General features: G+C 44.7%; 1 protein-coding gene across 1 annotated transcript in view; it reads right to left on the bottom strand.

Annotated features, from left to right (window-relative positions):
- Nucleotides 1-27,834, bottom strand: part of WASHC1 (WASH complex subunit 1) — a 502,888-nt gene that overhangs the window by 169,030 nt on the left and 306,024 nt on the right. Inside the window, exons 5-6 of the mRNA XM_078673724.1 lie at nt 19,166-19,302; nt 18,179-18,314 (exon numbers count right to left, since the gene is read on the bottom strand). Of these exons, the coding sequence (XP_078529850.1) occupies nt 18,179-18,314; nt 19,166-19,302 (273 nt within the window). The remainder of the gene's footprint in view (nt 1-18,178; nt 18,315-19,165; nt 19,303-27,834) is intronic.

The following is a 27,834-nucleotide window of genomic DNA, read 5'->3' as shown; positions in this document are numbered from 1 at the left end:
CTTATACCAAATTAGTATAATCCAAACCAACATCCAGGGTGATACTCAGACAACACTTGTCACCATCTTTTCCCATACTTCGGGGCACGCGTCAGGACCAATACCGGAATGCCCCCTACAGGTGACGGTAGCACACGCTTGTCTGAACCGGATACACAGAATGAGACGCACGGACCCCATGTACTCCCCCATCCTACCGCTAGTAGGATTCCCCAGAGGCCGTGTTTACTAAACAGAGAGGGTGTTGGAGCGCGGACGGAACACTCAGTTACGGAGATGGGCCCCCTATATGCGAATGTGTAAATGTAAATGTAGATGTATTTATATAGCGCAAATCACCGACACGGTATCTAAGCGCTTGCTTAGGGAACCCGTCCTGGTATTCCCCTGTGAGATACCCCAGCAGGTTATCCACAAGGTGAAAGCCAGGCATCCCGCCGCGAGGGGCCGTAGTGGAGATTAAGCAAGCTATTGCCCAGAGTCGCAGAGTGTGACCCCGTGAGTCGAGTAGGCACCGGAGCGAGAATTATCGAGTCCGTGGAATATTAGAGCCCGAGACCCACCGAGGCGGGCAATCGAACCCTGGTCCACGGCCGATCTCAGCTTCTGGGTCTGCCGCCTCTAACCACTGAGCCACACTTCTCCATGACAGTTACAGACATTCGCAGAACTTATGGCGGATACAAACCTTCCCAGAGGGAAATTCCTGGTACACAGACAATTGCTAGAGGACTGTCGCCGAATGTGGCACATAATAGATGCAGAACCACCCACACACCCGGTAATGCATACAATACTACAAATGGGCCCCGGGCGACAATTAGTGACCTGGATATATAAAGCGAAACAAGCCCTGAACCCGATCATTCTTACGCCACTTCGAGAGAAATGGAAGCAGAGATTCAGAAATTAATCCATGATAAAGAATGGGAGCAAGCACTGGAGTTCCCCAAAAAAGTGTACCGCAATAACCGATTCAAAAACCTACAATTGCACATGTTACACCAGGCCTATTTGACCCCCGAGAAGATACAACCCTACTATCCAGACACGGCCTTCTTCTGCCCCAGATATCCAGAACCCAATGCGTCCTTCTGCCACATGTTTTGGGACTGCCCAATGCTCCAAGCCTACTGGACCCAAATACACGCCACCCTCCTCACTGTTACAGGACTCACAGACATTCATAGGTGGGAGGCATGCGTGCTAGGCATAACCAAATGCCGAAAATACCAAAAGGTAGAGACACGGTTCGCGTCCCTAGCACTCCTAGCTAAAAGAAGCATAGCAATGTACTGGAGAGTAACTGAGGGCCTGAGGCACCAGCCTGTAGGGGGGCGGTCAGTAAGTGGGGGGCCGCAGAAGAGGAGACACTTCGATCGGAAGAAATCAAAGGCACCCACAATCACCACAAATCCATGCAATGGGCAATTTTACTTCATTCCTTTATTTATTTATTTAATTGTCTTATAAAGCGCACTATCACCTTGCAGGCATACTGGCGCTGGGCTCAAAGAAAGGTGGGGGATTCCAAGTCCGAAGATTCACTGAAATTATTTGGGAAACAGCCAAGTTTTAACACTTTTCCTAAAAGGAAGAATCTCCTTGATATGCCTATCTCCCAAGGGAGCGTGTTCCAAAGCTTGGCAGCAGCTACCTCAAAGGATCTACCCCCGGATCTCTCCTTCCTAACCTTAGGCACTCTCACCAATCTGGCCAAAGAGGAGCGGAGTAGCCTAGAAGGGGTGTACCAATCAAATTTAGATTGCAGAGGTAAAGGTCCTATCCCATGAAGAGCCTTGAAAACGAGACAGAGGGACTTGAATTGTACCCTCTGTCTCTGTCCTTTAAGCAGGAAACAACTGATATGCCAGATTCGCAGGGAGCTAGATCCCCCCCCCTCAGATGTGTTGCACCAAGCAGCAACCAGACAGGATCCCTCAGTAGAGTAGACAAGTAGCGAAGCAAAGCCCTCAGATGGGGACACACAATACATAGAGCAACCCCAGCTCAACATTCCCACCTTACACCATGCTAGCGCAGCCAGTGTACCACTCAGAGTGACTTAGTTACTTGGCCCTAATCGAACAGTTCATTTTCAGGACGCAGTGTACTCCAGTTATAGTTACCTCAGTTGAGGAGTTAAGTTCCACACCGAAAAGACAACAAATGTTATGCCACAACACCAGCACAACAGATAAAAGCTAAGCTCTCGACAAACCCCAGGCACTGTCTCAAGTAGTCATGTCTTGAAGAGGACTGTACTCTCAAAACTAAAGTGTTTAGATAAAATATATCTCACCACGGATGTAACAGTGTACCGAATGTTACAATGTAAACCTGCATGTTATGTACTATACAATTAAAACAAAATGGATGTATTGGGCGAATTTAAGAAATGTCAATAAAAAGATTTTACAAAAACAAATCTACAATGCAGACGATTCTTCTGGGCACGGGAATCAGTAAATTAGAGAAGTAGCAAAGTAATCTCAGCAATATTACTATTTTAGTAAGTGCAAGTTGAACGTGTACCATTGGGAAGGAATTTTCAAACGCAATCTGTGCTCAGAAGGAGGACACTGCCATCATTAAGTTCCCATCAAGTAAATCCCAAGGGATCGAAAGATGGAGCTACCAGACACCCATTTACTACTTTATTAGGGGGAGCAGGCATGAATTTGCACAGTTAACCGAGCTATCACCCAGGAAGGTATCCTGGCACTGAGCAGGTGTGAGGCTAGTCACACCTAGTGCCTACTCGAAAAGCCACGTCTTCATCTTCTTGCAGATTTCAAGAAGTGAGGAGCAGGCTCTTATCTCAAGCCCCACAGAATACGAAACAATAACAAGTTTTCAATCATTTCAGGCTGCTAGCGCCACCCGATGCTACTGTGCCAACTACCTGACACAGCTGATTCAAAAGGCTCAAAGGTGGCCTCGCTAGCAAGGAAATTAGTCATTGCCCCAAGTGCACGCATCATGGGTCATGGACTGGTGCTTTCTTCTGAGACTTTTTTGCATGTTCAGAAGCTAACCTTGAGTTTGTTGAAAAATAGGCTTTGCCATTTAAGATCACTCACTTCTTAACCAGGAACAACTCTGAAGAAAGCATAATCCTTGCCAGGATAGGAGAGAGCACAAGACGTAGGGGCATCTCACTCATGTGTCCCCTTAGGGAAGATCCTCATTAGAGATGATGCGATATGGTGTACAAGCAAATGGTTTTGAGCAGGTGACCTCAATCTCTTCAACTATGTGTAGGAAGCTGGCAGTTGGACAGTCCTGCTGTCCAAGGCACAGCTCTTCCCTAGAGGGCCCCCTGGACCTAAGAGTTCAACATGGTAAGGGTCAAGCTCCATGGGCTCAGTTCCCTCTGGGGTGTCCAAGTCCTCTCCCTGAGGAGAGGGGTCCTGATCCTTTTTTGCTGTACAGAAGCTGGTTCCCCAGTCTTCCTACCTTTTCTCCTGGAAGGTTGGGCCATACTTTCATGCTCCAACACTTCTTTTTCACCCTGTTTTCTGCTCTGTGCTCTTGTTTTTTCACACACCATCTCAGGGATATGTAGCATTGCTGCATGGGTTTTCAATTCAACCGAAGCCCATGCTGAGGTTTCCAGGTCATTGCCAAGCAGAAATGCAGCTGGAACCTTTGGAGAGACCATTACCTGTTTCAGGCCAGTACCTACCCACTCCCCCCAACCCCCCAGTCTAATGTCACCATAGCAATTGCATGGTTAGTGGTAAGACTGTCAGCATTGGTGACTGGGGAAGTACACCCAATCAAGTATTGCTCAGGGGAAATCAGTGTATCTCTCACCATAGTGACACTGGCACCTGTATCCTTCATAGCTCTATCCTAGTTCCGTTAATCTAAGGGTATTGCAAATACTTCTTTAAGTTGGGGGCCACACAGCTACAGTGGCAAACTCAACTTCCCCTTCTAAAACTAGAACTGCTTCAGTGTGCAACCCAATTTGCTCTTGGCACACTGTTGATCCCATCTTGGAAACTGGCTACACCAGGAGTAGCTGCTAAGACTAGGGGCTTCTTGTTAGGACAAGTAGCATCTCCAGTTAAGTGTTCCAACTTTCTACAGTTGTTACACCAGGCCTTTAAAGGATCAAAGTTCTTTCTCCTGTACTTGTTAGTAGATTGGGAAGTGTTTTGGGACCCACACCCCCCTGTGCAGGTTCTTGGGGCCCTTTTGAAGACTCAGGCTTTTTATCTTGGGGATTCTCACCAACTTTCCCCATGGGAGGTTTTGTAACCCCTTTCTTTTGGTCACCCCCGTGGTTGTTTTTGTCACCCTTGTGTTGACCCAATAGTCTGCCTTCTTTGCCAATTCTTGGGAAGAAATTAGACCTAGGTCTACCAAATGTTGATGTAACTTTTCATTAGTGCAATTACTTAAAATCTGTTCTTTCATAAACAAATTGTAAAGTCCTTTGAAATCATGCAATCAATCAATCAATCAATCAGAGCATTTGTATAGCGCACTACTCACCCGCAGGGTCTCAAGGCGCTGTGTCCAGTTAACCAACCATCTCTTATTTTTCACTGAGTAGTCTACAAGTCAACCCAAGATTGGTTTTGGGTTTTGTGAGCCCCCCTGAATCAAATTCTATATTCCTCAGTTGTGAGTCCAAATCCCCCAATCAGAGTTCTCTTCATGAGATCATAATACCCAGCATCTGCCCCAGAAAGGGTCAGGAGCCTGTCTCTGCAGTTACCAGAGAACAGTTCCCAAAGGAGTGCCCCCCCCCCCCCAGTGTGACTTCTTCACTTTTCTCATTTCACAAGCCCTCTCTAAGGCGGTGAACCATTTTGTGATATCATCGCTCTCTTCATATTTAGGGACAATCCCTTTGGGGATTCTAGGATCATAAGAGTGCTCTTTATCCTTATTGAGTAAATTGCTGCCACCATTGATGGGTGGTAGGCCCATCTCTGCTCTCTCTCTTTCCAGAGCTAGCAACCTGGTCTCTAGATAGAGTCTTTTGGTCAACCCTGCTAAAAGGCTGTCCTTCTCATTGAGGCTGCCTTCAATGTCCTCAGTAGTGCCTCACCCACCTGTGTGGGATCTAGGTACTAAGAGGTTGATGGATTCAGTGCCACTGGGGCCCTTCTCTCCCTATGAAGTGTGTGGGGGGAGGGGTATCTGTATCTGTATCCTCATCCCCTCCAACCTCTCCCTCATCTGATTAGTCTTCACCATTTTCAGATGGGTGGTCCTTAGCATACCCAGCCAATAGTTCCTGGAGCTTTTGTTTGGTGGGATGTGACCCCATGGTTAGGTTTTCAATTTTACACAGGGACCTTACCTCCTTGAAAGGAAAGGGGTGAGGTCAAGCTCATCAACCTGGTCCTCTATGTCATTATTGTTATCTCCACTAACAGCTGGGTTATTGTTAAGAGACATCGTTAAAGAAGTTTCTAACCCCTCTTATATCTGGCTAAAGTGACTTTTTATTTTTCTAAAATTCGAAAGGGACTTAACCAAGACCCTAACAAGACTTTCAGTAATTTTGCAAAAATGCCAATAAAAAAAATATGAATTTTAAAGGCAAATTAAGAGTTCTGTTGTGTGATCACGTGGTAACCAAGTTAGCCCAACAAATGCAAAGTTGTATATCCCACTGCTGCCACGAATGTAGGAAGCTGACTCTGTATATACACTATACCAAAGTGAAGTATAGTGTGCACAGAGTCTAGTGGAACCCAAAAGGTAGGCAGAAGTAAAGTAGATAGCACCTCACTCTCTATTTGTGGTAGTGTGGTTGAGCAATAAGGCTTTATCAGAGGACAGTGCTGAGCATTAGTTGTACCCACTCAGTCAGCAAATGAATTCACACACTCAAAGACTGAACTTCAGACCAGTTGTTTTTGTATAAAAATATTCTTTTAGTTATTTTATTTTCTAGAACCAAGCAAGCCTAGCACAGGTAAGCAATACATACTTTACAGTAGTAATGCAGTTGTAACACAGTTTGGATTGCAATTGTATATGCACTTTATTTTGATTTACAGTACTGTTACTGAAAAGTGAAATGCTTTGGAAATACAGTACATATACTTTGAATGGGCTTTTTTAGTAATATGACCAGTACATGACTTTCAGATTACTTTTCTTACACAGAGCAGCATACCTGGATACTACAATGGGACATTTCTGGGTAAACAAGTAAGTAAAACCGTTTTTGTTATTTAGTACAGTTGTAAAAGGTTTTCATAGTTTTTCCAACTCCACACTTAGAAACTTTTTTTATAGAAAAACAGTCAATGGTATCCTATGGAGGAAAGGAAAATGCTACTTACCACTATGCATCTGTTCTTGGCATGTAGAGCTGCAGAGTTACACACTATGCATAGATGGCCATCTAGTGTTGGGCCCGGATGTTTGCAGTTTGTTTTGCTGTAGAAAAGTCTTTGGAAGTCACGGGATAGGGGACTCCTCCTTTGGATGATACTGCGCATGGGCATCGGCTCCATCCCCAGATTGTTTTTCACCATTAGGGAAGTGATGGAGCGGTACAAGAGGTAGTGATGTCCATGTGATTTGTATCTAATTAAGATAATACTGGAACAGATACAGGTAGCCGGGGAGGCGGAGTGGGCCTGTGTAACTCTGCAGCTCTACATACCAAGAACAGATGCATACTGGTAAGTAGCATTTTCCGTTCGAGGCATATGAGCTGCAGATTACACACTATGCATAGATTATATAGCAGTACCCACCTTTAGTGGCAACCACCAGTATCTGTTGCAGTTGCTTGAAACAGAGTTTTTAGTACAGCCTGGCCCACAGAGGCTTGTTGTTTAGTTTGCACATTTACACAGTAATGCTTTGTGAATGTGTGCGGTGTAGACCATGTGGCTGCTTTGCACATATCTAGGGGAATGTTCCGTAAGAATGCCATTGAAGCCCCTATTTTCCTTGTAGAATGGGCTTTTGGAGGAATTGTTAATGTGCATTTGGCTTTGTGATAACATATTTGTATGTATTTAACAATCCACCTAGCGATCCCTGATTTTGATATAGGATTGCCTTTATGTGGCGGTGAGAAAGACACAAAAAGCTGTTTTGTTTTACGAAAAGCTTGTGTCCTTTCGATATAGTATAGTAATGCTCTTTTGACATCTAATGTATGTAGAGCTCTTTCTGCGACTGTTAGAGGCTGCGACAAAAATACGGGCAGCTCAACCGATTGATTTAGATGGAATGGTGAATAGTAAATGCTTGTAGTTCACTAACTCTTCTGAGAGAAGTAATGGCTACTAGGAAAGCTACTTTCCAGGTTAGGAATTGTAATTCACATTTATGTAATGGTTCAAAGGGAGGTCCCATTAATCTTGTGAGAACCACGATTAAGTTCCACACTGGTGAAGGTGGCGTCCTGGGAGGAATAATTCTTTTGAGTCCTTCCATAAAAGCTTTAATAGCTGGTACTCTAAAAAGAGATAGGTGTTGTCTTTTTTGTAGGTATGCTGCGATGGCAGCGAGGTGTAGCCTGATAGATGTGTAGGCTAAGTTACACTTTTGAAGGTGAAATAGATATCCTATGATGTGTTGAATAGACACTTCTAAAGGATTAATTTGGTTGTTTTGGCAGTATATGACGAACCGTTTCCACTTAGCGGCATAACATGCTCTAGTAGTGGGGCGTCTAGCTTCTTTGAGAACATTCATACATTCTAGGGGAAGGTTGAGGTAACCAAACTATGACCTCAGGAGCCAGATCGCTAGGTTGAGCTGAGCTGGGTCCGGGTGTCTGATCTCTCCATGGTTCTGTGTTAATAGGCGTGGAGATAGGTTTCGTTTTTGGTGTGGTACTTCAGACATTTGCAACAGCGTTGTGTACCACGGTTGCCTGGCCCAAGTTGGAGCGACTAGGATGAGCATTAGGGAATGTTGCTGTAGTTTGCGTACCACTAACGGAAGTAGTGGGAGAGGAGGAAAAGCGTATGCAAATAGTTCTGACCAATTCATCCATATCGCATAGCCTTTGGACAATGGGTGTGGGTATCTGGCGGCAACGTTTGGACATTTTGCGTTTTCGTGGGTGGCGAAGAGGTCTATCTGAGGTTGTCTCCACATTTGAAAGAACGGATGAAGAACTTGCGTATGAAGTTCCCACTCGTGGATCTGCTGCGTTTGACGACTTAGAAGATCTGCTATAGTGTTTTGCACTCCTGGGACGTGTTGGGCTAAGAGAAAGATCTTTAGTGGTATAGTCCATCTCCACATCTGCTGTGCTAACGGAGAGCTGCAGAGAGTGTGTCCCTCCTTGTTTGTTTAGGTAGTACATAGCTGTCATATTGTCTGTGCGGACAAAGACACCTTTGCCTGACACTTGAGTTTAAAATGCTTTTAGGGCTAGAAACACAGCTAGCAGCTCTAAGTGGTTGATGTGCAGTAGCTTCTGTTGTGGTGTCCACCTGCCTTGCATGGTGTGATGCAGTAGGTGAGCTCCCCAGCCGGAGAGCGATGCGTCCGCTGTCATGACTATTTAAGGAACTGGTTCTAGAAACGGTCGCCCTTTGGAAAGGTTTTTGGTGTTCCACCATTGCAGAGAATGATGAGTCCGACCGTCTACCAACACTAGGTCTGTTGGTTGACCTTGAGCCTGGTTCCATTGGTGTTCTAGGCACTCTTGAAGTGGACGCATTTGCCGTCTTGCATGAGGTACTACAAATATGCAAGATGCCATCATCCCTATGAGCTGCATGAACACTCCAGCTGGTAGTGAGTGTTGTGGTTTGAATTTTGTTAGGAGAGCTTGTACACTTGATATCCTTGCTGGAGAGGGATAAGCTAGTGTAAGTTGGGTGTTTATTGTAGCGCCGAGATACTGTTGTATGTGCGAGGGTTGAAGATGCAATTTGTTGTGATTTACTGTGAATCCCAAGTCGTGAAGCAGTTGAATAGTAGCGTGAGTGTGTTGCACATACTGGCTGTATGAGCTGGCTTTTATGAGCCAGTCGTCTAGATATGGGAAGACATGAATATGTTGTCTTCTTAAGTGTGCTGCTACTACTGCTAGGCATTTGGTAAACACCCTTGGCGCTGTTGTGACTCCGAATGGGAGCACTTTGAACTGGTAGTGCTGCCCGTCTACCACAAATCTGAGATATTTTCTGTGCGCTGTGTGGATGGGAATATGGAAGTAGGCGTCCTTGAGATCTAGAGTGACAAGGAAGTCGTTTAGTACCAGCAGTGGAAGGACTTGTTGGAGTGTGACCATATGAAAATGATCCGACTGTATGTAAATGTTTAGAGGTATGAGGTCTAGGATGGGTCTTAGAGATCCGTCCTTCTTTGGTATTAGGAAATATAGGGAGTATACTCCTTTGTTTTTGTGATGCTTTGGTACTACTTCTATTGCATTTTTCTGCAGGAGGGATATTACCTCCTGTTTGAGCAATGTTAAATGTTCCTGTGACATTGGGCGCTGCTTGGGTGGTATGTTTGGGGGGGTAGATGTTAGTTCCAGACAATAACCTGATTGAATTATTTGGAGCACCCACCTGTCTGATGTGATGTTTTCCCAGGTTGGCAGGTATTGTTGGAGTCTTCCCCCGACAGGAGTGGAATGGGACGGGGGAAGGGAGTCACTGTGCAGGAGTAGAGGCAGAGCGGGAGTTGTTATTTTTACCTCTGCCTTTGTTATTGTTACCCCTGTAACCCCCCCCCTTTGGTAGCCCTTGCTGTAAGTGGACTGTGTAGGGGCTTTGTACGAGGTAGAAGCTGTGTCTGAAGTATATCCCCTGGTGGCACCTCAATAGGATGAGCAACAAAATGAATGTCTGGGAGCCTGCGATTGCAGGGCTCCCATTAATTTGGCGGTGTCTGTATCCTTTTTCATTTTTTCTAGTGATACATCTACGTTGGATCCAAATAGGTGTTGCTCATCAAAGGGCTGATTAAGAATGTTACTTTGTACCTCAGGTTTGAACCCCGATATACGTAGCAAGGCGTGTCTGCGTAGTAGAACGCTGGTGTCAACTGCCCAAGAGGAAGTATCTGCTGCATCGAGTGCACACCGAATAGAGGTGTTTGTGATGTTTTTACCCTCTTGGATAAGCTCGTTTGCTCTATACTTGTACTTGTCAGGGAGGTGCCTCATTAATGACTCTAGCTCGTCATAATGAGCCCCGTCATATTTGGCTAATAATGCCTGTGTATTGGTGATATGCCACATGTTTGCTGCTTGAGACGCTGTTCTTTTCCCTGATGCGTCAAGTAGCTTAGACTCCTTTTCTGGTGGTGCAGCCTACCCTGATGACTGTGAGTTTGCTCTCTTGCGTGCATTGGAAACTACCCTTGAGTCTAATGGTACTGGACCTTTAATATATGCTGGGTCTGAGGGAGCAGCTATATATTTTTTCTCTATATGAGGGTTAATGACCCGAGTTCTGACTGAGTCCTTGAAGACTTCAGGGGCATGCTTGATCACTCCTTTGAGCATTGGTAAAATGGATGAGGAACTTTGTGCATTATCAAAGGTATCCATTAGGAAGTCTTCCTCAACAGGGTCTGTATGCATGTCCACTCCATGATATTGTGCAGCCCTGTGAAATAATTAATTAAACCCTATAGTGTCTTCTGGTGGTGAAGACCTTGAGGGGTATAAGTCATCCTGAGGGACATTTGGGACATCTGGGGTGGTATAATCATCCCACGGGTCAGGGGATCCTGTAGGCGTGGCTGGATCAGGTATGTTACCCCCATATCATCAGAGCTGTCGTCCCTGTCTGGTATGATGGAGGATGCTGAGGAATGCTGTGGTATGGGAGGATGTGGTGATGGTACAGGTGAAAGAGAGGGGAAGGCAGTCTTAGGGGAGTGGTAGCCATGTCCTTCTTCTTTGAATGCGGAGCTGGTGTGTCCAGTGGTCGCTTTTTTAAGCCAAAATTAAGTGTCCACTGATTGGATCCTTAGCTAGAGTCTTTTAAGCAGGGTCTGGATAAGGTAAATCCTCTGCAGGAGGGTGATCGCTTTGGCACCGAAATGGCTTGTTTTGTTTTCTTGACAATGTCTTTTCACTGGGGAAGCAGGAGTCTTTTTCGGCTCAGAGGCTTTTTTCGGTTCCGAGGATTTTTTTCGGTTCCGGTATGGTTTTTGGATCCAATGTTTTTTTCGGTTCCAGTGGTTTTTTGGAATCCAAAGCGGTTTTGCTTGGTTCAGACCTGGGTTTCGGTGCCGAAGGAATAGTGATATGTTTCGGCGCCGATGGTTTGGATGTAGGTGTAGTCGGTGCCGTTGTCTTTTTCGGTGCCGGTAGATGTGCTCCCGCACCGTATGAAGGCCGACTCGAGCCTGAGTCGCCTGAAGGCTTAATTGGCTTCTTAGCCGGGCCCGAAGGTGGGGCAGTAGAAGCAGAGTGCCGGTGTGCACCCGAGCCAGAGCGCGAGGGTGTGACCGGGGCCTTCTGTGTTGAGGAAGGGTCAGGGTCGACGGTCTTACTTACGACACGCTGCGCTGGAGTGATGTCCTCGACCTCGGAATCTTCTGCCTCAGACCTGTTGTCGACGTCGTGTTCTGGAACATTGACGCCTTCTTCGAAGATGTCGTCCGGAATCGGAGCTGAAGATCTTTGAGCCATTGTTCTCTTCGCTCTTCGGTCCCATATAGTCTTTTTGGAGCGGAAAGAGGCACAAGCTGAACAGTCCTTTGCCTTGTGCTCCGGAGAGAGGCAGAGGTTACACACCTCATGAAGGTCGGTGTGGGGAAACTTCGACCCACATTGAGGACACTTTTTAAATGGAGTCCTTTCCATGAGCTGGCGTCGAGGCCTAGCAAGGCCCGAAAGCCGCCGCCGACGACCGGAATCGAGATCCTCGATGTTGAAGAGTAGCGTCGACTGGAAAGCGTTTGAAACTAAGTTTTGGAAGTTGGTGAGGATTGCGTGCCGAAGGAAAACGGTTCCAACACAGAGCGCTGGAAACACATCCGAGCCCGGTGGCGGAAAAAAGCAATCTGGGGATGGAGCGGATGCCCATGCGTAGTATCATCTAAAGGAGGAGTCACCTATCCCGTGACTTCCAAAGACTTTTCTACACCAAAACAAACTCCAAACATCCGGGCCCAACACTAGGTGGCTATCTATGCATAGTGTGTAATCTGCAGCTCATATGCCTCGAACATAGTGTTATCGGTTAACAGGTAAGTACTTAGTTAGACTCAGTGGTCCCCCTGGGTCAAGATTGCACTCTTGTTACACTCTCAGCTGCACTAGGGCGGCCGGGTGCAGAGTGCTGAGGCCCAATGTTATCCGATGGGGGATAGTGGGCCTCCGGTTGGTGGCTACTGATGAGCAGGCCACTGCGTTGTGGGAGCAAAGCTACTGGACTTAAGCTCAGGGCAAATGGGAGCTTAGGCCACCACAAAAGTGCACCCTTAGCGGCAATGGGGAAGCCAGGTGCAGAGTGCTGTTTTGGCATCGGGTGCCCTGTAGCTTTCACTGGGGAGTCTCCAGTTTACAAACACACTGCAGGCCCGGGGACAAAGGTCTTCTTGGAGCGACCCCCATTTGGAGAGGTAAATTGGGATGTTGGGGGTTGGCTAGGCACCGTCGGTTGGGCCACGCAAGGCTGTGGGGCGTCAGGTGCAGGGGTGCCTTTTAGAGTCGGACCTTCTTATCAGCTCCAGGTCGTGGCTGAGGGGACCTTCAGGTTTGAGGCTGCAGGTGTCGACTGGAGGCTTGAGGCAGGTCAGGGGTCGCTGGATCTCGGGTCAGGATTGCCGGGGAGACCTCCTCTTGGTGTTGGGCCACTCAAAATCGGCTACAAAGTGGTGCAAACTTGCGGATCCTTGCGGAGCGGGAGTCTGTTATTAAACAAATCCTGTGTTCACGGGAGACAGAGTCTTTGGGATGGAAGGCAGGTCCTCCAGGTTTCTCGAGGTTGCTGGCTGCAGGACACACCCGGATTTCGATGGAGCAGGTTTGAGGTGGGGACAGGCCAGTAGGGCTGGGGCCAAGTCAGTGGGCGTCCTCCTCTTGTTAGCTTCGAACACGGCTGTTCGGTCCTTCTTCTTTTCTTCTTCTGGTTTCTTGTTTGAGGAAGCAAGGTATAGAGGTGCCCCTAAATACTAGATTTAGGGGTGTTACAGGTAGGTAAAAGGTTGGGACCAATGAGTCGCTTCCATGGGGTGGGTACACCCCCTATTACTCCAGTGGGAGTGCGGCATAAGCCTATCCCTGGTTGGCTGTGTCCCTATCTGTAAGATGGCGGTGACAGAGTTGTGCTTCACCTCGTCTACCCCACCTGAGGGTTGGAGTTGGCAGAGGTGGGAACACCTCTCTTCCTCACTTGTTTTTCTTGCCCGTAAAAAAAGTGGGGGTGAGAACCAGTGGGGACTAGTTGCGGACAGCAGCAAGTGGCTTGGGGAAGCTCAAGTTTCCCCTTCGTGGACCCTGCCCATCCTGGGGAGGAGGCTTGGCACCTCGTCCCAGGATGTGCATTGTTTCAGGCCCCAAGAGCAGCAGGCTCTCGACCCTGGTGTCCAGAAACATGTCTAGTGGTGGCAGCTGAAAGCATCCAATCAGCCTGGACACCATTGTAGGTTGTTTTTCAGGGAGCATCTCTAAGATGCCCTATGTGTGGATTTTTCATTAAATCCCGCACAGACATCTGTGTTGGTCTAATGTGCTGAGAATCTTGATACCAAACTTCTCGGTTTTCAGTGCAGCCATTATGGGGCTGAGGAGTTCGTAAAGACAGACTCCCAGCACCATATACTCTTAATGGCAGCACTGCACTTACAATGACTAAGAATGGATTTTGACACTGTTGGGGTACAGGGCTCATGCACCTGTACCCTCACCACTGGTATAGTGCACCAAGCTAGAGGGGCGACTGATCTATGCTAGGGCAGTGGGTTGTAGGCATGGCACACAGGGATGTGTGTCATGTCGACTCTTCACTTTGTTCTGCACCAAAACACAAAGACAGTGTGTGAGTGTAATTGTACAGGGCCTCTAAGGGTAGCACAATAAGTGCTGCAGCCCTTAGAGGTCTTCCCTGGTCACAGTGCCCTGGGTACCTGTGGTACCATTTACCAGGGGCTGACATGTAGCCAGAGATGCCAATTGAGTTTGGATTTTATTGCAGGTTTAGGGAAAGAACATAGGCCCTGGGGGTCCGATTCACAGAACTAACTTAAGACAAAATCCTAAACTTACTACCATTTTGGTATTCACAGAAGGCACTTGCTCATTTCGGTATTCACAGAAGTTAGGAGCCCTAACTTTAGGACTCCTAAATGCCTTCTGTGAATACCGAAAGTCTTAAAGTTAGGATTTTTCTCAGTTTAGGAGTAGTAAAGTTAGGACTTCTAAGTGCCTTCTGTGAATATCAAAATGGTAGTAAGTTTAGGATTTTGTCTTAAGTTAGTTCTGTGAAGCGGGCCCTGGGTACCTGATTGGCAGGAGCCCAGGGCACATTTTGTCAAAGCACATCAGCAGTTCAGCAAAAAGGGAGGGCATCCATGCAGAAAGAGTGCACTTTCTCTAACTATCAGACTCTGAATGCAGTACAGCAGAGGCAGACAGCGGCATCACTTTGGTAAGCACTTTTGAGTGAACACAGGCGGTCACAGGGACACTGTTGTCTAGACAGAAGCAGCCTGGACAGCTGCCAATCACCACAGCCAAGAAGATATCAGAGGGGGGGGTTATCAGTCATGGCATCTGATCGTCATAGGGGCCATTATTGCATTGTTCTTCTGTGCATGACTAGGCAGAGCATGCCAGGCAGAGCTGAGAACAACCACTAATCCCTAGTCTGTTACAGTAAACAGATGTCATCAGCAGGCACGTAAAACTCTTCAGCACCATGGGGAGCTGCAATGTGCACCTTTTGTGCTTCAACAAACAAAGGTATCCCCTGTAGGCTTTGTAGACTTTCTTTCGGCAACCTTGTGTAAGAAATATTGGCAGTGAGACTAAAAGTGCAGTGTTTTGGACCCCTGCACTTTATCATTTAATCTACACACAGATAATCAAGTGACCTTAAGGTAAGACATTTTTCTACCTATCTACATTATATCTCAATTTTGATATGAACTAATGGGTGTCCTTTTGTACTGTGAAGCTTGACATTCTTCATATGTAATGAAGGCTAGCTAAGTACTCACATGTTTTACAATAATTGTAATGACTACTAAACAAAAGGCAACAAAATAAGAGCAGCTGAGTGGCTCCTGAAAATTCTGTATTATGCGACAGAATGAAGTTTAAAAATCTGTGTTAGAACAATAAAAACAAAAGTTAAGTATTATAAACTGAGACCTTTGCTATGAATGCGGAAGGGTGGAATGAAATGACAGCCGGAATAAAGTTGTACACTCCAAAATAGCTTTAATAAGCATAGATGATGACCCACGAGCATGGACACGTCTGGATGCTCCCAGGAACACAGCAAACTGCCTCTACATTGCAAGCTTTTGGTTTGATCCCGTGTTTTGAGACAAGGTGGCCAAGATACTCAACCTCTTGCACAAACATCTTGCACTTGTTCATTTTGACAGTCATGCCATGTTTACTCAAGAGATCAAAGGCTTTGTTATGGACAAGTATGTGTTCTTCCTCGGTCTTGGTATAAACCTAAATGTCATGCTGGAAGACCTGAACATGTGGTACATCACAAAATATAGTATGCATCATTCTCTGAAAGACACTTGCGGCGGACGCAAGTCCAAATGGAAGTCTTAGATATTTAAAGGCTTCGAAGGGAGTCACAAAGGTGGTTAGAGTTTGAGACTCCGGACTAAGGGGCACCTGATGATAAGTTGAGTGAAGATCAATTGTGGAGAAAAACCTTGTCCCATTAATATTCGCCATCATTTCTTGAATGCTGGGAAGTGGATGACAGTCCACAACAACATTTTGGTTTAGGGACCTCAAGTCCACACAGAGCCTCAAATCCCCTCAGCACTTCTGGTCAAAACAACCAGAGAAACCCACTCAGATGTTTCAGTTTTAGTGATGACACCTTGAGGCATCAAATTATCTAATAAAGCTTTCAATCCTTCTCTTGTGCTCAAAGGCACGGGACGTACCTTGTGTATGACAGGAATTTCATCTTTCTAAAGTTTTATGGTATGTTCAAAACCCTTCATGTTACCAATGGTGTCTGAGAAAAATCTAGGAAACCTTGCAGCCATGGAGTGCAGCACAGACTCGTGACTCTCTATGGCTAATACAGGCATGTCACCAAGCACAATGGGTTCTTAATAACTGGGACGCATATAAATACCCAGCCTGGCTAAGTCCATCCACCCAATGATATCTCTGCCCTTGACTGCAACATAAACCTTGGTAATGGTCTGTCGTCCCAATACTTCAAGTACAGATTCAAAATAGCCTATCAGGTCAACATCTTGTTCCCCGAAGTGCTTAGGACCAATGTCAGCCATTTTAAGTAAAGTATTAACAGACCAGTGTTTGTAGAATGTTACATCAGCCAAAATGGTGACTGGAGCACCTAAGTCAGCCATCATACTCAAAACTTTCCCATCCACAGTGGCTTGACAAAATGGGCCTTTGACTATTTCTTTACATCGGGCATCAATAGTGAATTAGAACGAAACACATTTGTATGGGTAGATGCTTGAGAATTAATAACTTGAGACGTTATTATTGACCTCTCTATGCTCCTAGCAATGTCTATTATTTCGTTGTGGGTCGGGTGTTTACAGGTCAATAACCTTACTTGTACTTTCTTAGAATAACAATGAAAAATAAATTGGTTTCACATGTAAATATCCATGTAATTCTCAAATTCGCATTTTGCAGCCAGAACACTCAAAGTAGCAATATATTCCTCCACTGTATTGTCTCACACTTGTTTGCATTTGGAAAAATTGTGTCTCTCTAAGAGAACACTTGTTTCATCAGTATATTGCTTCCGCATTCTCTCTTTGGCCTCAATATACACATTGCAAGGTGTGTCCTCCCCTGCAGGTGCAGCCACCATGGGCAAATTATCGAATACTTTTTGACCAGCAATGCCCAGATGATTAAAAATGAGTGCTGCCTTCCTGGTGGGAGAATAATCCATAGCATCAATTGCTGCGATATAATGTTCAAAGATTCTCAGTCATTCTTTCCATTTAATGTCAGATCTTCTCGGTTTTTGTGGGAAGGGTGGAGGTTGCACAGCACCTTGAACTATAGCCATGGTAAATAGTCACAAATAAAGAAATATAAAATACTCCAGCAGCAGAGGACCCTAACTGGAATCAACTTGTTGTCTGGTAACAATGTAAATGAAGTAGAAAAGGGTTCCGAAGTATAGTAATAACCCTAACAGTCGAAATAAGATGCCTCCTAAAATCGTATTAGTTGGCAGTCAAAAAATAAACAGTAAAACTCACCTCATCTGAGGCAAGGAAGTCTAAAATGAGCCTCAGAAATTATTGCCAAGAACTCTACAAGCACTTTATCAACCGATTGCCGAAAATCCACACACGATCAGCGAAGCAACAATGAAGGCTGCCGACGCACATAAAGACGCACCCGGCGTTCGGGTTGTCGTTCAAGCACACAGCAACACTTAATGTGTTGCGCTCCAGCTCAGAGTTCGAGAAGAGAACACGAGCGAGCGTCACGGTTGGAACGCAGTAGGTCACTCAAACAATGCCGGCAACCGCTTGAGCAAAAACGGTAAAGTTCAAAGGCGCAAGTAAGTGCTAGCAAATTCACGCAAAGTCAAATATAGTCATGATTTCTATGATGCAGGAGTCTGCTGGGTTAATTATCCAGAATTCCTCCCCAGGCAATGGGTAATAGTAGAGTTGTCGATGGGTCAACGATCATATAACAGCTCCGTAAAATCAGGTTATTCCATATCTTCATCCACCCCACTCCTGGTACATAAATGTGGCAGGGTGGAATGAAATGACAGCCGGAAGAAACCTGTAGAATCCAAAATAGCTTTAATAAGCATAGATAATTACCCACTACCATGGACATGTCTGGATGCTCCCAGGAACACAGCAAACTGCTCTAGCTAAGCTGACGTTCCTATCACCATTCAGTCGGTGCCAAAAGAATGTGGAACACAAATCATACGTATACAACAGGAGGCTAAAAGCCTCAATCACAAAATAGAATCTCATCAGGAAATGCATAGAATTCTAGCAGAACACAATGAGAAAATTTGCTGTGCCTCACCTGGCGTTCTAGTTGCTCTCGTTTGCTTATTGATAGTGGTGCATCAAAAAGTTTCTCCTCGGTTTCCGTTCCCAGGGTATTGTGAGTTTTTGTCACGGCACCTGCCAGCGGATCCAGGAAAACATACTTTTTGTATCTAAAAAATTAGAAAATATTCACAAAGCTAAAAATACAGTAACTTTAATGATACTTTCCTGAAAGAGAAAAGTCCAACAAAACAAAGAAATAAGCCAATAATAGCTCACTTCAAAAGCTGGTTTCAACGGAAAAAAATACACGCTGCACATTTGCCACTAGGCTTTTATTCAATTGTCCATCCTCATGATTGTGATGCCTTTAGGTCTTGCTCTTCATTTTCAACACTGTTTGGGAACTGCCTACCAGAAAGGCAGATCTGGGAAACATCTCCAAGAAACGTTTCATCATGAGAGTCTATCTATAAATGTTCCTTCAGACGATTGGCAGGAGGTGTAGTACTATGTCATATAAAACATTTAATAACCAGAATTGATGAGATTGAGACGGAGTAGGATGGATATCGCTTGGGGTTTTTAATACTTTGAAGAGTCTAGTGGATGAGAGGAGATGGATGTGAGGCTTACCAATATGCTAAAACAAACCAATTAAAGACCTCAGGAAGATTCATCCAACATGGATTATCTTACCCTCACAACGTGAATTAAAAAAAAAATCACAAAGACACCACTGTGGACTTTATCGTCTGTAAAAATTGGTCTTTAAAAGAACTCAACCTTCCATTGATACTTAGCATATGTACCGAAATGTTTTCTATGCAATAATTTGAAAAAGAAAACGTGACTCATTGGAAAAAGGGATCATAACTTCAATGTCTTTGCTACACCAGTCTTCCACAATTCTATTAGGAACTCATTTACTTAATAATACAAACATTTTACCCACTGGAGCTGTGCTAGCCTCTGTAGTGGTACATACACAGTAGGATCTCACCTAATCACTAATACTTACAAGTTTTCTGATGTATTAAATAGCAGTAGGGAGCTAACTGAGCTGATGTTCCTAGGGAGGCTCCCCAAGCCTTCCTCTGCAACATCTTCCTCATGGATCCTGGTGTTCACACAGACAGGAAAGTACTTGAGCTTCTCCTGGGAAAAAGACAACCAACGTCAGGTGTTAATTTTATTTACAGTATGTCAGGGACTGGAGCTTTTCAAGTATGCAGTGCCTTGAAAACGTCAATTAGCTACTCCAGGAGCTGAGTGATAAAGAAGAACAACATTACACAGTAGTATTTCAAGCACACACTTTACTCTGAAGTTAAATAGACGGCCCTTCATCAACTCCACAAGTGGAAATGCACTTGTTACTTCAGGTACCTCAGCCCAAATCTGGCAACAGTGTAGATGCACCGTATGTGCCAGGTGTTGTAAGAAATTGGATTACTAATCGGGGTGAGCGAGTACTCACACCATGGAATAATCAAAACCCTTGTCAGGGTGAACCCTTAAAGTCACTAAATTAAACTGAGCTCAACCCCTTGGTAACTATGGCACAGTGCATACACGCTTACTTTAGGGCAATGTGTGAAGTATTTATGCAGTACAAAAACAGAGAAAAATAAAGGCGAAATGCAACATAAAACAAACCACAAACCGAATTTGAAAAACACTGTAAGGCTTAATAAACAAAATTACACCTAAACCACAAACATCTAATAAGGAGAACCAGAATAGCTCCAAGAAGCATAAAGTGCCAATGATACTCCACAGTAGATCAGGATGTAGGCTCAATTTGAGGCAGACTGTGATGGATCGAGAGTCGGATACAGCAATATTCATCCTGGTCAAAGATTTTACCTTCTGACTTTAGTCTTTTAAGTATCAATCTACCACAGGAGTATATTTTCAAAGTTCTCGGGGACGTCATTGGAGGCACTTACAGACTCACAAGCCGCCAGGAAGTGGCAAAACAGCAGAGTCCAATCCATATCCAGTTGCAGGAAAAGGCCTCTTGTTGCTTGTTGTGTCCCTGTAGCTTTAACAGAAGATCAGCCTTATGACACCTGGAGTCCACTTCTTTCTGCTGGGTACAAGAGTGAGGAGGTCCAGTCCTTTAGAGGTCCTCTCAGGTCATAGACAGAAGAACGAATCCTCTTCTGTTTTTTCTCAGGTCCAGGAGTGTTCTGAAGTGGGTGCCTGAGAGGCCACATTTCACAATTGTGCCTGGCATGAGATAGTGGGTGGGAATGGTTCCTGGGCATCCTCTAAACAATGAGGTAAAAGTTCATGCGGCCAAACTTACCCACTTGAGGCATTTTCAAGCTGGCATAAGCCTTCGGCCACAATAAACTTCGGCTCTGAGGGCTGGGGATGTGTCTGGGAAGTGTACTATGGTAATCCTCGTGTCCTCTCAGTCTAAAGAATAAATCCAGTTTTGGGCATCACTATGCCCACAATAAACCAAGAAACAGAAGTTGGTTTTTAGGCAACCAGGCAGTGGATACACAAGAACTGTTTAGACATCCTATTTTCACCCTCTGAAGTGCACCCCAAGTATCACATGTAAAACCCACACAAACCTGTCCGGTAGGATTGGACATCCAGGCATGATTTAACACTAATGCCAAAATGAAGCCCACTGAGATAAGGGCCTGACTGTGAGGACAAAGGATGGGCCCGGCCCAGGTGTCATCTGCTTGTGACAGGGAAGGCCTCTTTAAAAGAGCTTGAAGTGTTACATTTAAAACCCCAGAAGATCTGTTCAGCAGGATTTGACGTTCAAGCAGGATTTGGCACTGTATTATCAAAAAGGATGTTCACATCCCCATTCTGCATATTCTGTCAGGTCACATTTGCTCCTGGGGGACATTTTCACACACATTCAAACCTATTCAGATGCTAATTACTTTCTGGCAGAAGTGGGTGAGCAAATGCAAATTGACCACCAGAGGCTTAGGACAGTTAACACCTTCGCTGCGGCGGCTACTCCGCCGCAGCGCTAAGGGGGCGGGGAACCGTGCGGCGCTCACACGCTGGTGACGGAACCGCTCCGTCACCAGCCTCGGGCGAGCTGTGCTGATGACGGAGCGGTTCCGTCATGGCCCGTCCGCTCAATAGAACGCGCCGCGCCGGCGCGAAATCAGCGCCGCGCAGGCGTGTCGGGCGGGCCATGACAGAACCGCTCCGTCATCAGCACAGCGCCACCGCGGCTGATGACGGAGCAGTTCCGTCATCAGCATCGAAAAGGTTAAAAGGTAACTTTCTAAAAGTACCCATTTCTTAATATTTCACTATTGAATTGGATTCGTAATAACTATAAAATAGTTGCTTCTTTATTTTTCTAACCAAAATTAGCATTCTTAAATGTAATAATGTAACCCAATACATTCCTATGAAACAGCCAGTCTTGCAAAAGTGAAAATAGTGTTTGAGGCTCTGTACTGCAAGGACATATATAACATTAAATTCGAATATGTCCTATTTTGTATTGCTTTATGAGGAAGAAGGTCTACAAAAGGGGTTAAAAATATTTATAAGGAAGGTTTATATCTGTTCAAATGGGTTATTTTGACAGGTTGAATGCACAGTTGAAAACTGCACCAGCCAGGCTACAAATGGAAGGCCTGCAGTCATGTCTGTATTGGCACTGTAATAGATGGTACAATAGGTGCTGCAGTCCACTAGTGAAATTTAACCTATAGGCTCTGGCAACACTTTATACCAATAAGTAGTGTCTTAAAGGAAAGTTTAATAGGGCAATCAGGGGTATGGCAAATTAACTATGTTGAAATTGGGAGCACAGGCATTTTATCACTAGTTAGCAGGAATAAAGTGTTCACAACTCTAAAGCCAGCATAAATACAGGGGCATGCAAAAGGCAAACGTTCCAGAAAGACCCGGCAGAAAGGGCAAATTTCCTACAGGCATGTTTTCAACAATGAGCACACTTAAACAGATTGTACCCTAGTAAAAACAAACGATCTCAAGAATGGTTAAGATTTGCAAAATTGTGGACTTATATATCACGCTCAATAGTTCTCCTAAATAAACTTGCAGTACACTACAGTACAGGTGCTATGCCTTTCTTATTTTACCTAACGATTTTCAAAGAGCCAACATGCCTAAAAAAGAACTCTACTCCAATTTCAAAGTAGACGTCTTTAGTGAAAATCAAGAGAATCCTGTAGGAGTGGATTAAATATATTGAGCTGTGCAAAACTGAGATGTTGAGAGGGCCCTACTTGCCATAGCCACCCCTAATTACAGCAGGGCCTTCTTGGGAGATTACTGCTCCCATTGCCTCATTCTTGAAATTTTCCTAATGGATGGAAAATTCTTGAGAGGTTTTCAAAACACTAAGAATGTTAAGTCCATTCAGCAATCTGAATGTATTATTTAAGCGTCAGCTTGGTTTACTGAACTGTTGCATCTTTCTTCTTTCCCTGCATAGAGTAACAGCTCTGTGAGTTAAGTGGGCAATCCTGAGCATGCTACCCTTGGGAGAAGAGAGACAGTGTCAATTGTGTGCGTGAATATATGAAAAGGTACAGAGAAAAGAATGACTACATCAAGCTTGGCAAAGTAGCCTACCAATCAGATTCTAAATATATCATGCATCTGTCCTGTGTGACAAGGGAATAAGGGGATTTAGCGGTGGAGATGGGGTTAATCTTTCACTGCAACTGAATTTGGGAAATATCTAAAAGGACACGGACATATTTTGGGTACTTTTTAAATTAATGGTTATATAAAGCAGAATATATTGTCACACGGCTTAGGGAATTTACTTCTCCAAAATGCACTTGCCACACCTTTTCATCATACATTTATTTTTATTTACATATATTTTGTCGCACTCATGATAAACGTTCAGAGCACTTTCTAGAATATAAATAGGCAGGCAATGAACAATTCTAAATGAGCTCTGGAGTACCGATACCTTAAGAGGGAAGTAGATTGCAACACATTATTAGTCACTGAATTGCCCACAAAGGCCCTGCCTCATCCATTATTTGCTCCATTTTAACTTCTCTATTCAAACTTGGTCATCTGGTTACATCATGAATGAAATTAATTAACCCCTTATATGTCTTCCAAATGCAAATCCATTATACGTACATTTAGTGTGTAGGATTGCAATTTATGTGGCATTATGGCACTTTAAATAGTCACTTAATTCCCCAGTCTGGGGGATTCCTGTTAGCTTCGAGACCTCTGAAGGCTCTTGTATCTGTGAGGAGATCCCTTCCAGCACCCATTCTGGTCTTAGCCCACAACCTCTGGAAGAAAGGAGGAGGCCAGTTGGTCCCAAAAGGTGACCAGTTAAGGTCTTAGAACAAGAGCCCATAAAGAACATTCAAAAGCCATATAATGTTTTTAAAATCAAATGGAAAAGTTCCAACCTGAAAGCCAAACAGATGCATCTGGTACTTAACTCCACACTTCTCACCTAGGCATCCTATAAAACGTTTTCACCCCATTGCTAACAGGGAAGCTGATAGGTAGATGAAAGCTACAGCTTAAATCTGTGCAAGTCTAGGCAGTGAAGGACAGCAGCTAGAAGTCCCTATCCCATTTCTGGCCTCTTGCATTTCGAAATACCAAGCTTGTGAATCCTGGACACTGAGCTGAAATCCAGAATTGTGAGATCATAGTCTTACGAGTCAATTCTTTTTTACTCATCCCTAAACTATATCCACAGTACTAAGCCTCTTCTGAAGCACAGTCTTGTGCCCTTGTAATAAATGTAGAGGTTAGTTGTCTTTCAGAGGTACTGCAGCCTTTTGTTTCTTGTAATGCACAAGGACAAAGAATGAAAAACAGTTTTTTCCTCCATTGGGTTCGGATTCAAAAGCTTGGGAAAAGTATACACCAGCACCAGATGACCATCCTTAATTTCAAGATCATGTCCCATCGGACACCCTGGCCGTCCAGGCGGTCAGGAAAATAGCATGTGAGCAAGCAAATGGGAATCCCCTCCTGAGAACAAATTTAAGAAAACTGACACATTAGGGAAGTATGTAGCAATGGGGGCCGCAATACAGTAGAGTACTAACAACTCTGTCAACCTTTTTTTTTTTTTTTAATCCTCATCATTGGGAAGGAATGATGTAGTTGATAAAACACCTGTCAGAGGTTTTTAGACAAAAGCCTAAACATGCAGAAGCATATCAGTTCCCTCACCAAAGGAGCGAACTTCCAACTCAACATCCTCAGAAAACTCAAACCCTACCTTCATGCTATTGACCTAAAAGTTGCAGTGCAAGCCCTAGTGATTTCAAAGCTGGACTATGGAAGTGCTACGCTGTGTGGCTTGCCCAGAGTGAATACGGCTCCTCTTAGGGTTGCCCTCAATTCTTCCGCTAGGCTCATAACTTTACAGGAAACAAGGGAACCCAAAAGTAGCAATTAGTCTGGGACCTTTGGGAGTATATCGTATTTAAAAAAACAGTGGTCCCAAGCATTAGAAAGAATAGAACAATCCAGATGAATATAGACCAAAATTGAAATCTATATTTTACTGTCCAGCCGGACAGATTTTTAATAGCATAAATAGTAATATATACCAAAAAATTAATCAAACAATTTACCAAGCGGGACACAACCTGTGTCCAGCTATCACATATACAAAACCAAATGACATACAAACAAAGGCAAAGAGGGGCAGTCTGTAAATATTCCACAGTTATAACAGACAATGATATGAGAAATACACTTTTTTTGGTGATCTTTCCAAAACATTATTTCAATCATCAAGTGTAAAAATGTCGACGGCGTTTCGATCTTTTTAAATTTCAGATCATCATCAGGACTTATAAATGCATGCCTCGATGTTAAAACAGGGGGACAGGGTCGTCAAAGGGACAGATATGGGACCCGGATAATGATGTCAGATATCTTGTCCGATTCACTGTTCCAAATTACGGGAACAGGCCCATATTCCAGTAGGTGGCCAGTCAAAAACAATGAAGAGACCAGCAATGTAGCCGAAGTCCGCCGCAATGGGGGGATCTGGAAGGCAACCGAGTAAATACTCGTAGTGTGCTCATAACTGGCACAAAAAAAAGTCAACCATATCTCTCAGGACCGGTTAGCCCTTAATTGGCTTCCTTATGAACCCCGGATACACTTAAAAATCCCATGCACGGCACACAAAGCCATCCACTACCAGACTCCGCAATACCTTGTGCAGAAATTGGAGCCCTCAAGTGGTTCAAGAGCCTCCAGAAGTGCCAGCACCCTATTACTCAAACCCCATAAATTGAAGAAAACAAATACCTACAATCGTGCCTTCTCTGATATGGCTCCAAGGATCTGGAACTCTCCCCCCCACCCCATCCGAACTCAGGACGAATCTGTCCACGTTCCGCTTCAAGAAAGAAGCCAAAAGGCTCCTAATGAAGAAATTCTTACCTCAGTCTTGCATCGCCACTTGATGCCGTGGCCTAACAGTCGATATGTGGACTGGCGTCCTGGACCATTTGAATGCTCGGTCTTTTTCATGTCTGTGAATTTTTGCTTTGTATATTACAGCCTTGATATTTTATGACTCAGGAGAATGTTTGATCACTTTTGACTGTTAAATTTTAGCTGTGTTTACCATGTTGGACATTTAAGGGTAATGAGGATGTTCGGACACCTATGACTGTGTAATTATCACTTTGTTTATTTTCTCCTGCTGCGATATTTTATGTATATGATTCCCTCTCTTTGGTTACTCTTCGTTGTTTACATGTACCCTCTTGCCACATATATTGTAAAGCGCTCTGTTACCCCCGGTGGTCATGTTCGCGCTATATAAAACTTTATGAGTAAATAAATAAATAATCTCTGGCTTATCACTGTTAACTCTTAGGGAAAAGGCATACTTTATTTTCAGTGCCATCTACGAGTGGTTACCTGTGTGCTGTCACTGAAACATGTCTCCAGGTTATTGCCATGAAGGTATAGGTTGCCTCTCAGAGGAACTGCAGCTGGTTATCTCCATGCAAACTTTGTGAGGGCATATGTTGGCTGTGGATGTAAGTCAGATCTATGTTACGCAGATGCATGTCATCATAACCGTTTGGTCTGCTCTCAAATCCAACCTGATAGATGCAATTTTTCCATACAGATTTACATGGATATTTGCACTCTTCACATTCAACCTGCTGAATGCACTTTCAGTCGAAAATGTGTTACCATCTGTTGGGTTTTAGCTAGGAAGCTAATGGAAGGAGTAAATAAATAATGTAGGTGGGAATGTGGAATTGAGTTTTTGTAATGTAATGTAATGCTTTGAATACGGGCAGTTGCTTTTCTCTTAGCTACCCTGTTGGCTGGATCATTGTGACTGAGAAGTAAAACTCACCCTTTAAATCATCTTGGCGTATGTGTTTCCATAAACCCGGAACCTTGCATTGATGATGTGTTAGAGAAACGAACAAGAGGTTTCAGCCCCCAGGGCAGCGTGGAACGCTGTCAGAGCACTGGAGGACGTCAAGGAACTGCAACAGAAATACCTTTAGGATTCTAGTGCCGGGATGCTTGAGTCGGCGAAGCATACAGAGGCAAGGTGAGGAATAGTGAATTGGCGAGTTTGGGCCACACATCAATAAGCAGGCACCTCATTGAACCCCACATGGATCTGCGCTTCAACGGACGTGCAACTGACGCCAAGTTGGGTAGTGCGTCCTTGAACTGCACAGACCGTGCACTTAAGTTTACCCAACGTTAGCCGCAACACAAGGACCATCATTTAGGTAACAGCTTAGAAAAGTAATGCGTAGCCTGTCTGCCTCCATTTTGGTTGTAGCAGGAGGCAACCCTGCGACAGCAGGTGAGCAAACACCTGTGCAGTGTGTTTAATTTCACTGGCTGCTCACCATTAACTGTCTTCACTACGCTTTGCCGCTCACAAGCCAGTATAGAAATCCAGCATTAAGGTAATGGCTTAGCGCTACCGATTTCAGCGCCTTTCTCCTGTCTTGCGCACGACTTGTTCAGGCTCATCACTACTCCTCAGAGCCCCGCAATTCTGTTACATGAAACATGCGTTCCTCCTTCGAATGGTACTCCTCTACGCGACTGTCTCCGCCTCAGTTTCTCTTGTACTGACCCCTCAACCCATAAACAGTCCATATATTTGTTTTCTGCACTTAATAGTTCTTGCTCTCAGGGAAGCATTGCGTTTTTGGTACTGTCCTGGGCAGCATTTGGAGCATGTATTTAGCATATTTGCGGATTTCAATCGGTGATTCGCACACCTTAAAGAACAAGTTACTTACCTTCGGTAACGATATATCTGTAAGAAACAGTAGTTAGTATTAGATTCCTTACCTTAGAATATCCCCAGGCGTCAGTCTGGATCCGGAAACTTTTGCGTAGCAGTACCCCTGCGCGTCGGTAGGCGTCGTCTGCAGGCGTCCCCTGCGGCTCCGTGGCGTCGTGCGCCGTGCGCCGTGATGACGTCGCTGGAGTATATAGACGCCGCCTCCGCGCGCTGACGTCAGTTCTTTGCACACAGATTTTCCGCGCCAGAACACGCAGAGCCATGTGAGAACTAACACTGGTGCCATTTGAAACTAGGGCCCTGAAAGGGATGTCCTTAACCCTAGGTATCAGTTCGCAGAACGGGGAGGATGGGTGGGGCGGTAAGGAATCTAATACTAACTACTGTTTCTTACAGATATATCGTTA

The sequence above is a fragment of the Lissotriton helveticus genome, chromosome 1_1 (assembly GCF_964261635.1).
Source record: "Lissotriton helveticus chromosome 1_1, aLisHel1.1, whole genome shotgun sequence".
Classification (NCBI taxonomy): Eukaryota; Metazoa; Chordata; class Amphibia; order Caudata; family Salamandridae; genus Lissotriton; species Lissotriton helveticus.
The sequence above is the reverse complement of the archived record's forward strand: the minus strand, read 5'-3'. Positions and strand labels throughout refer to the sequence as shown.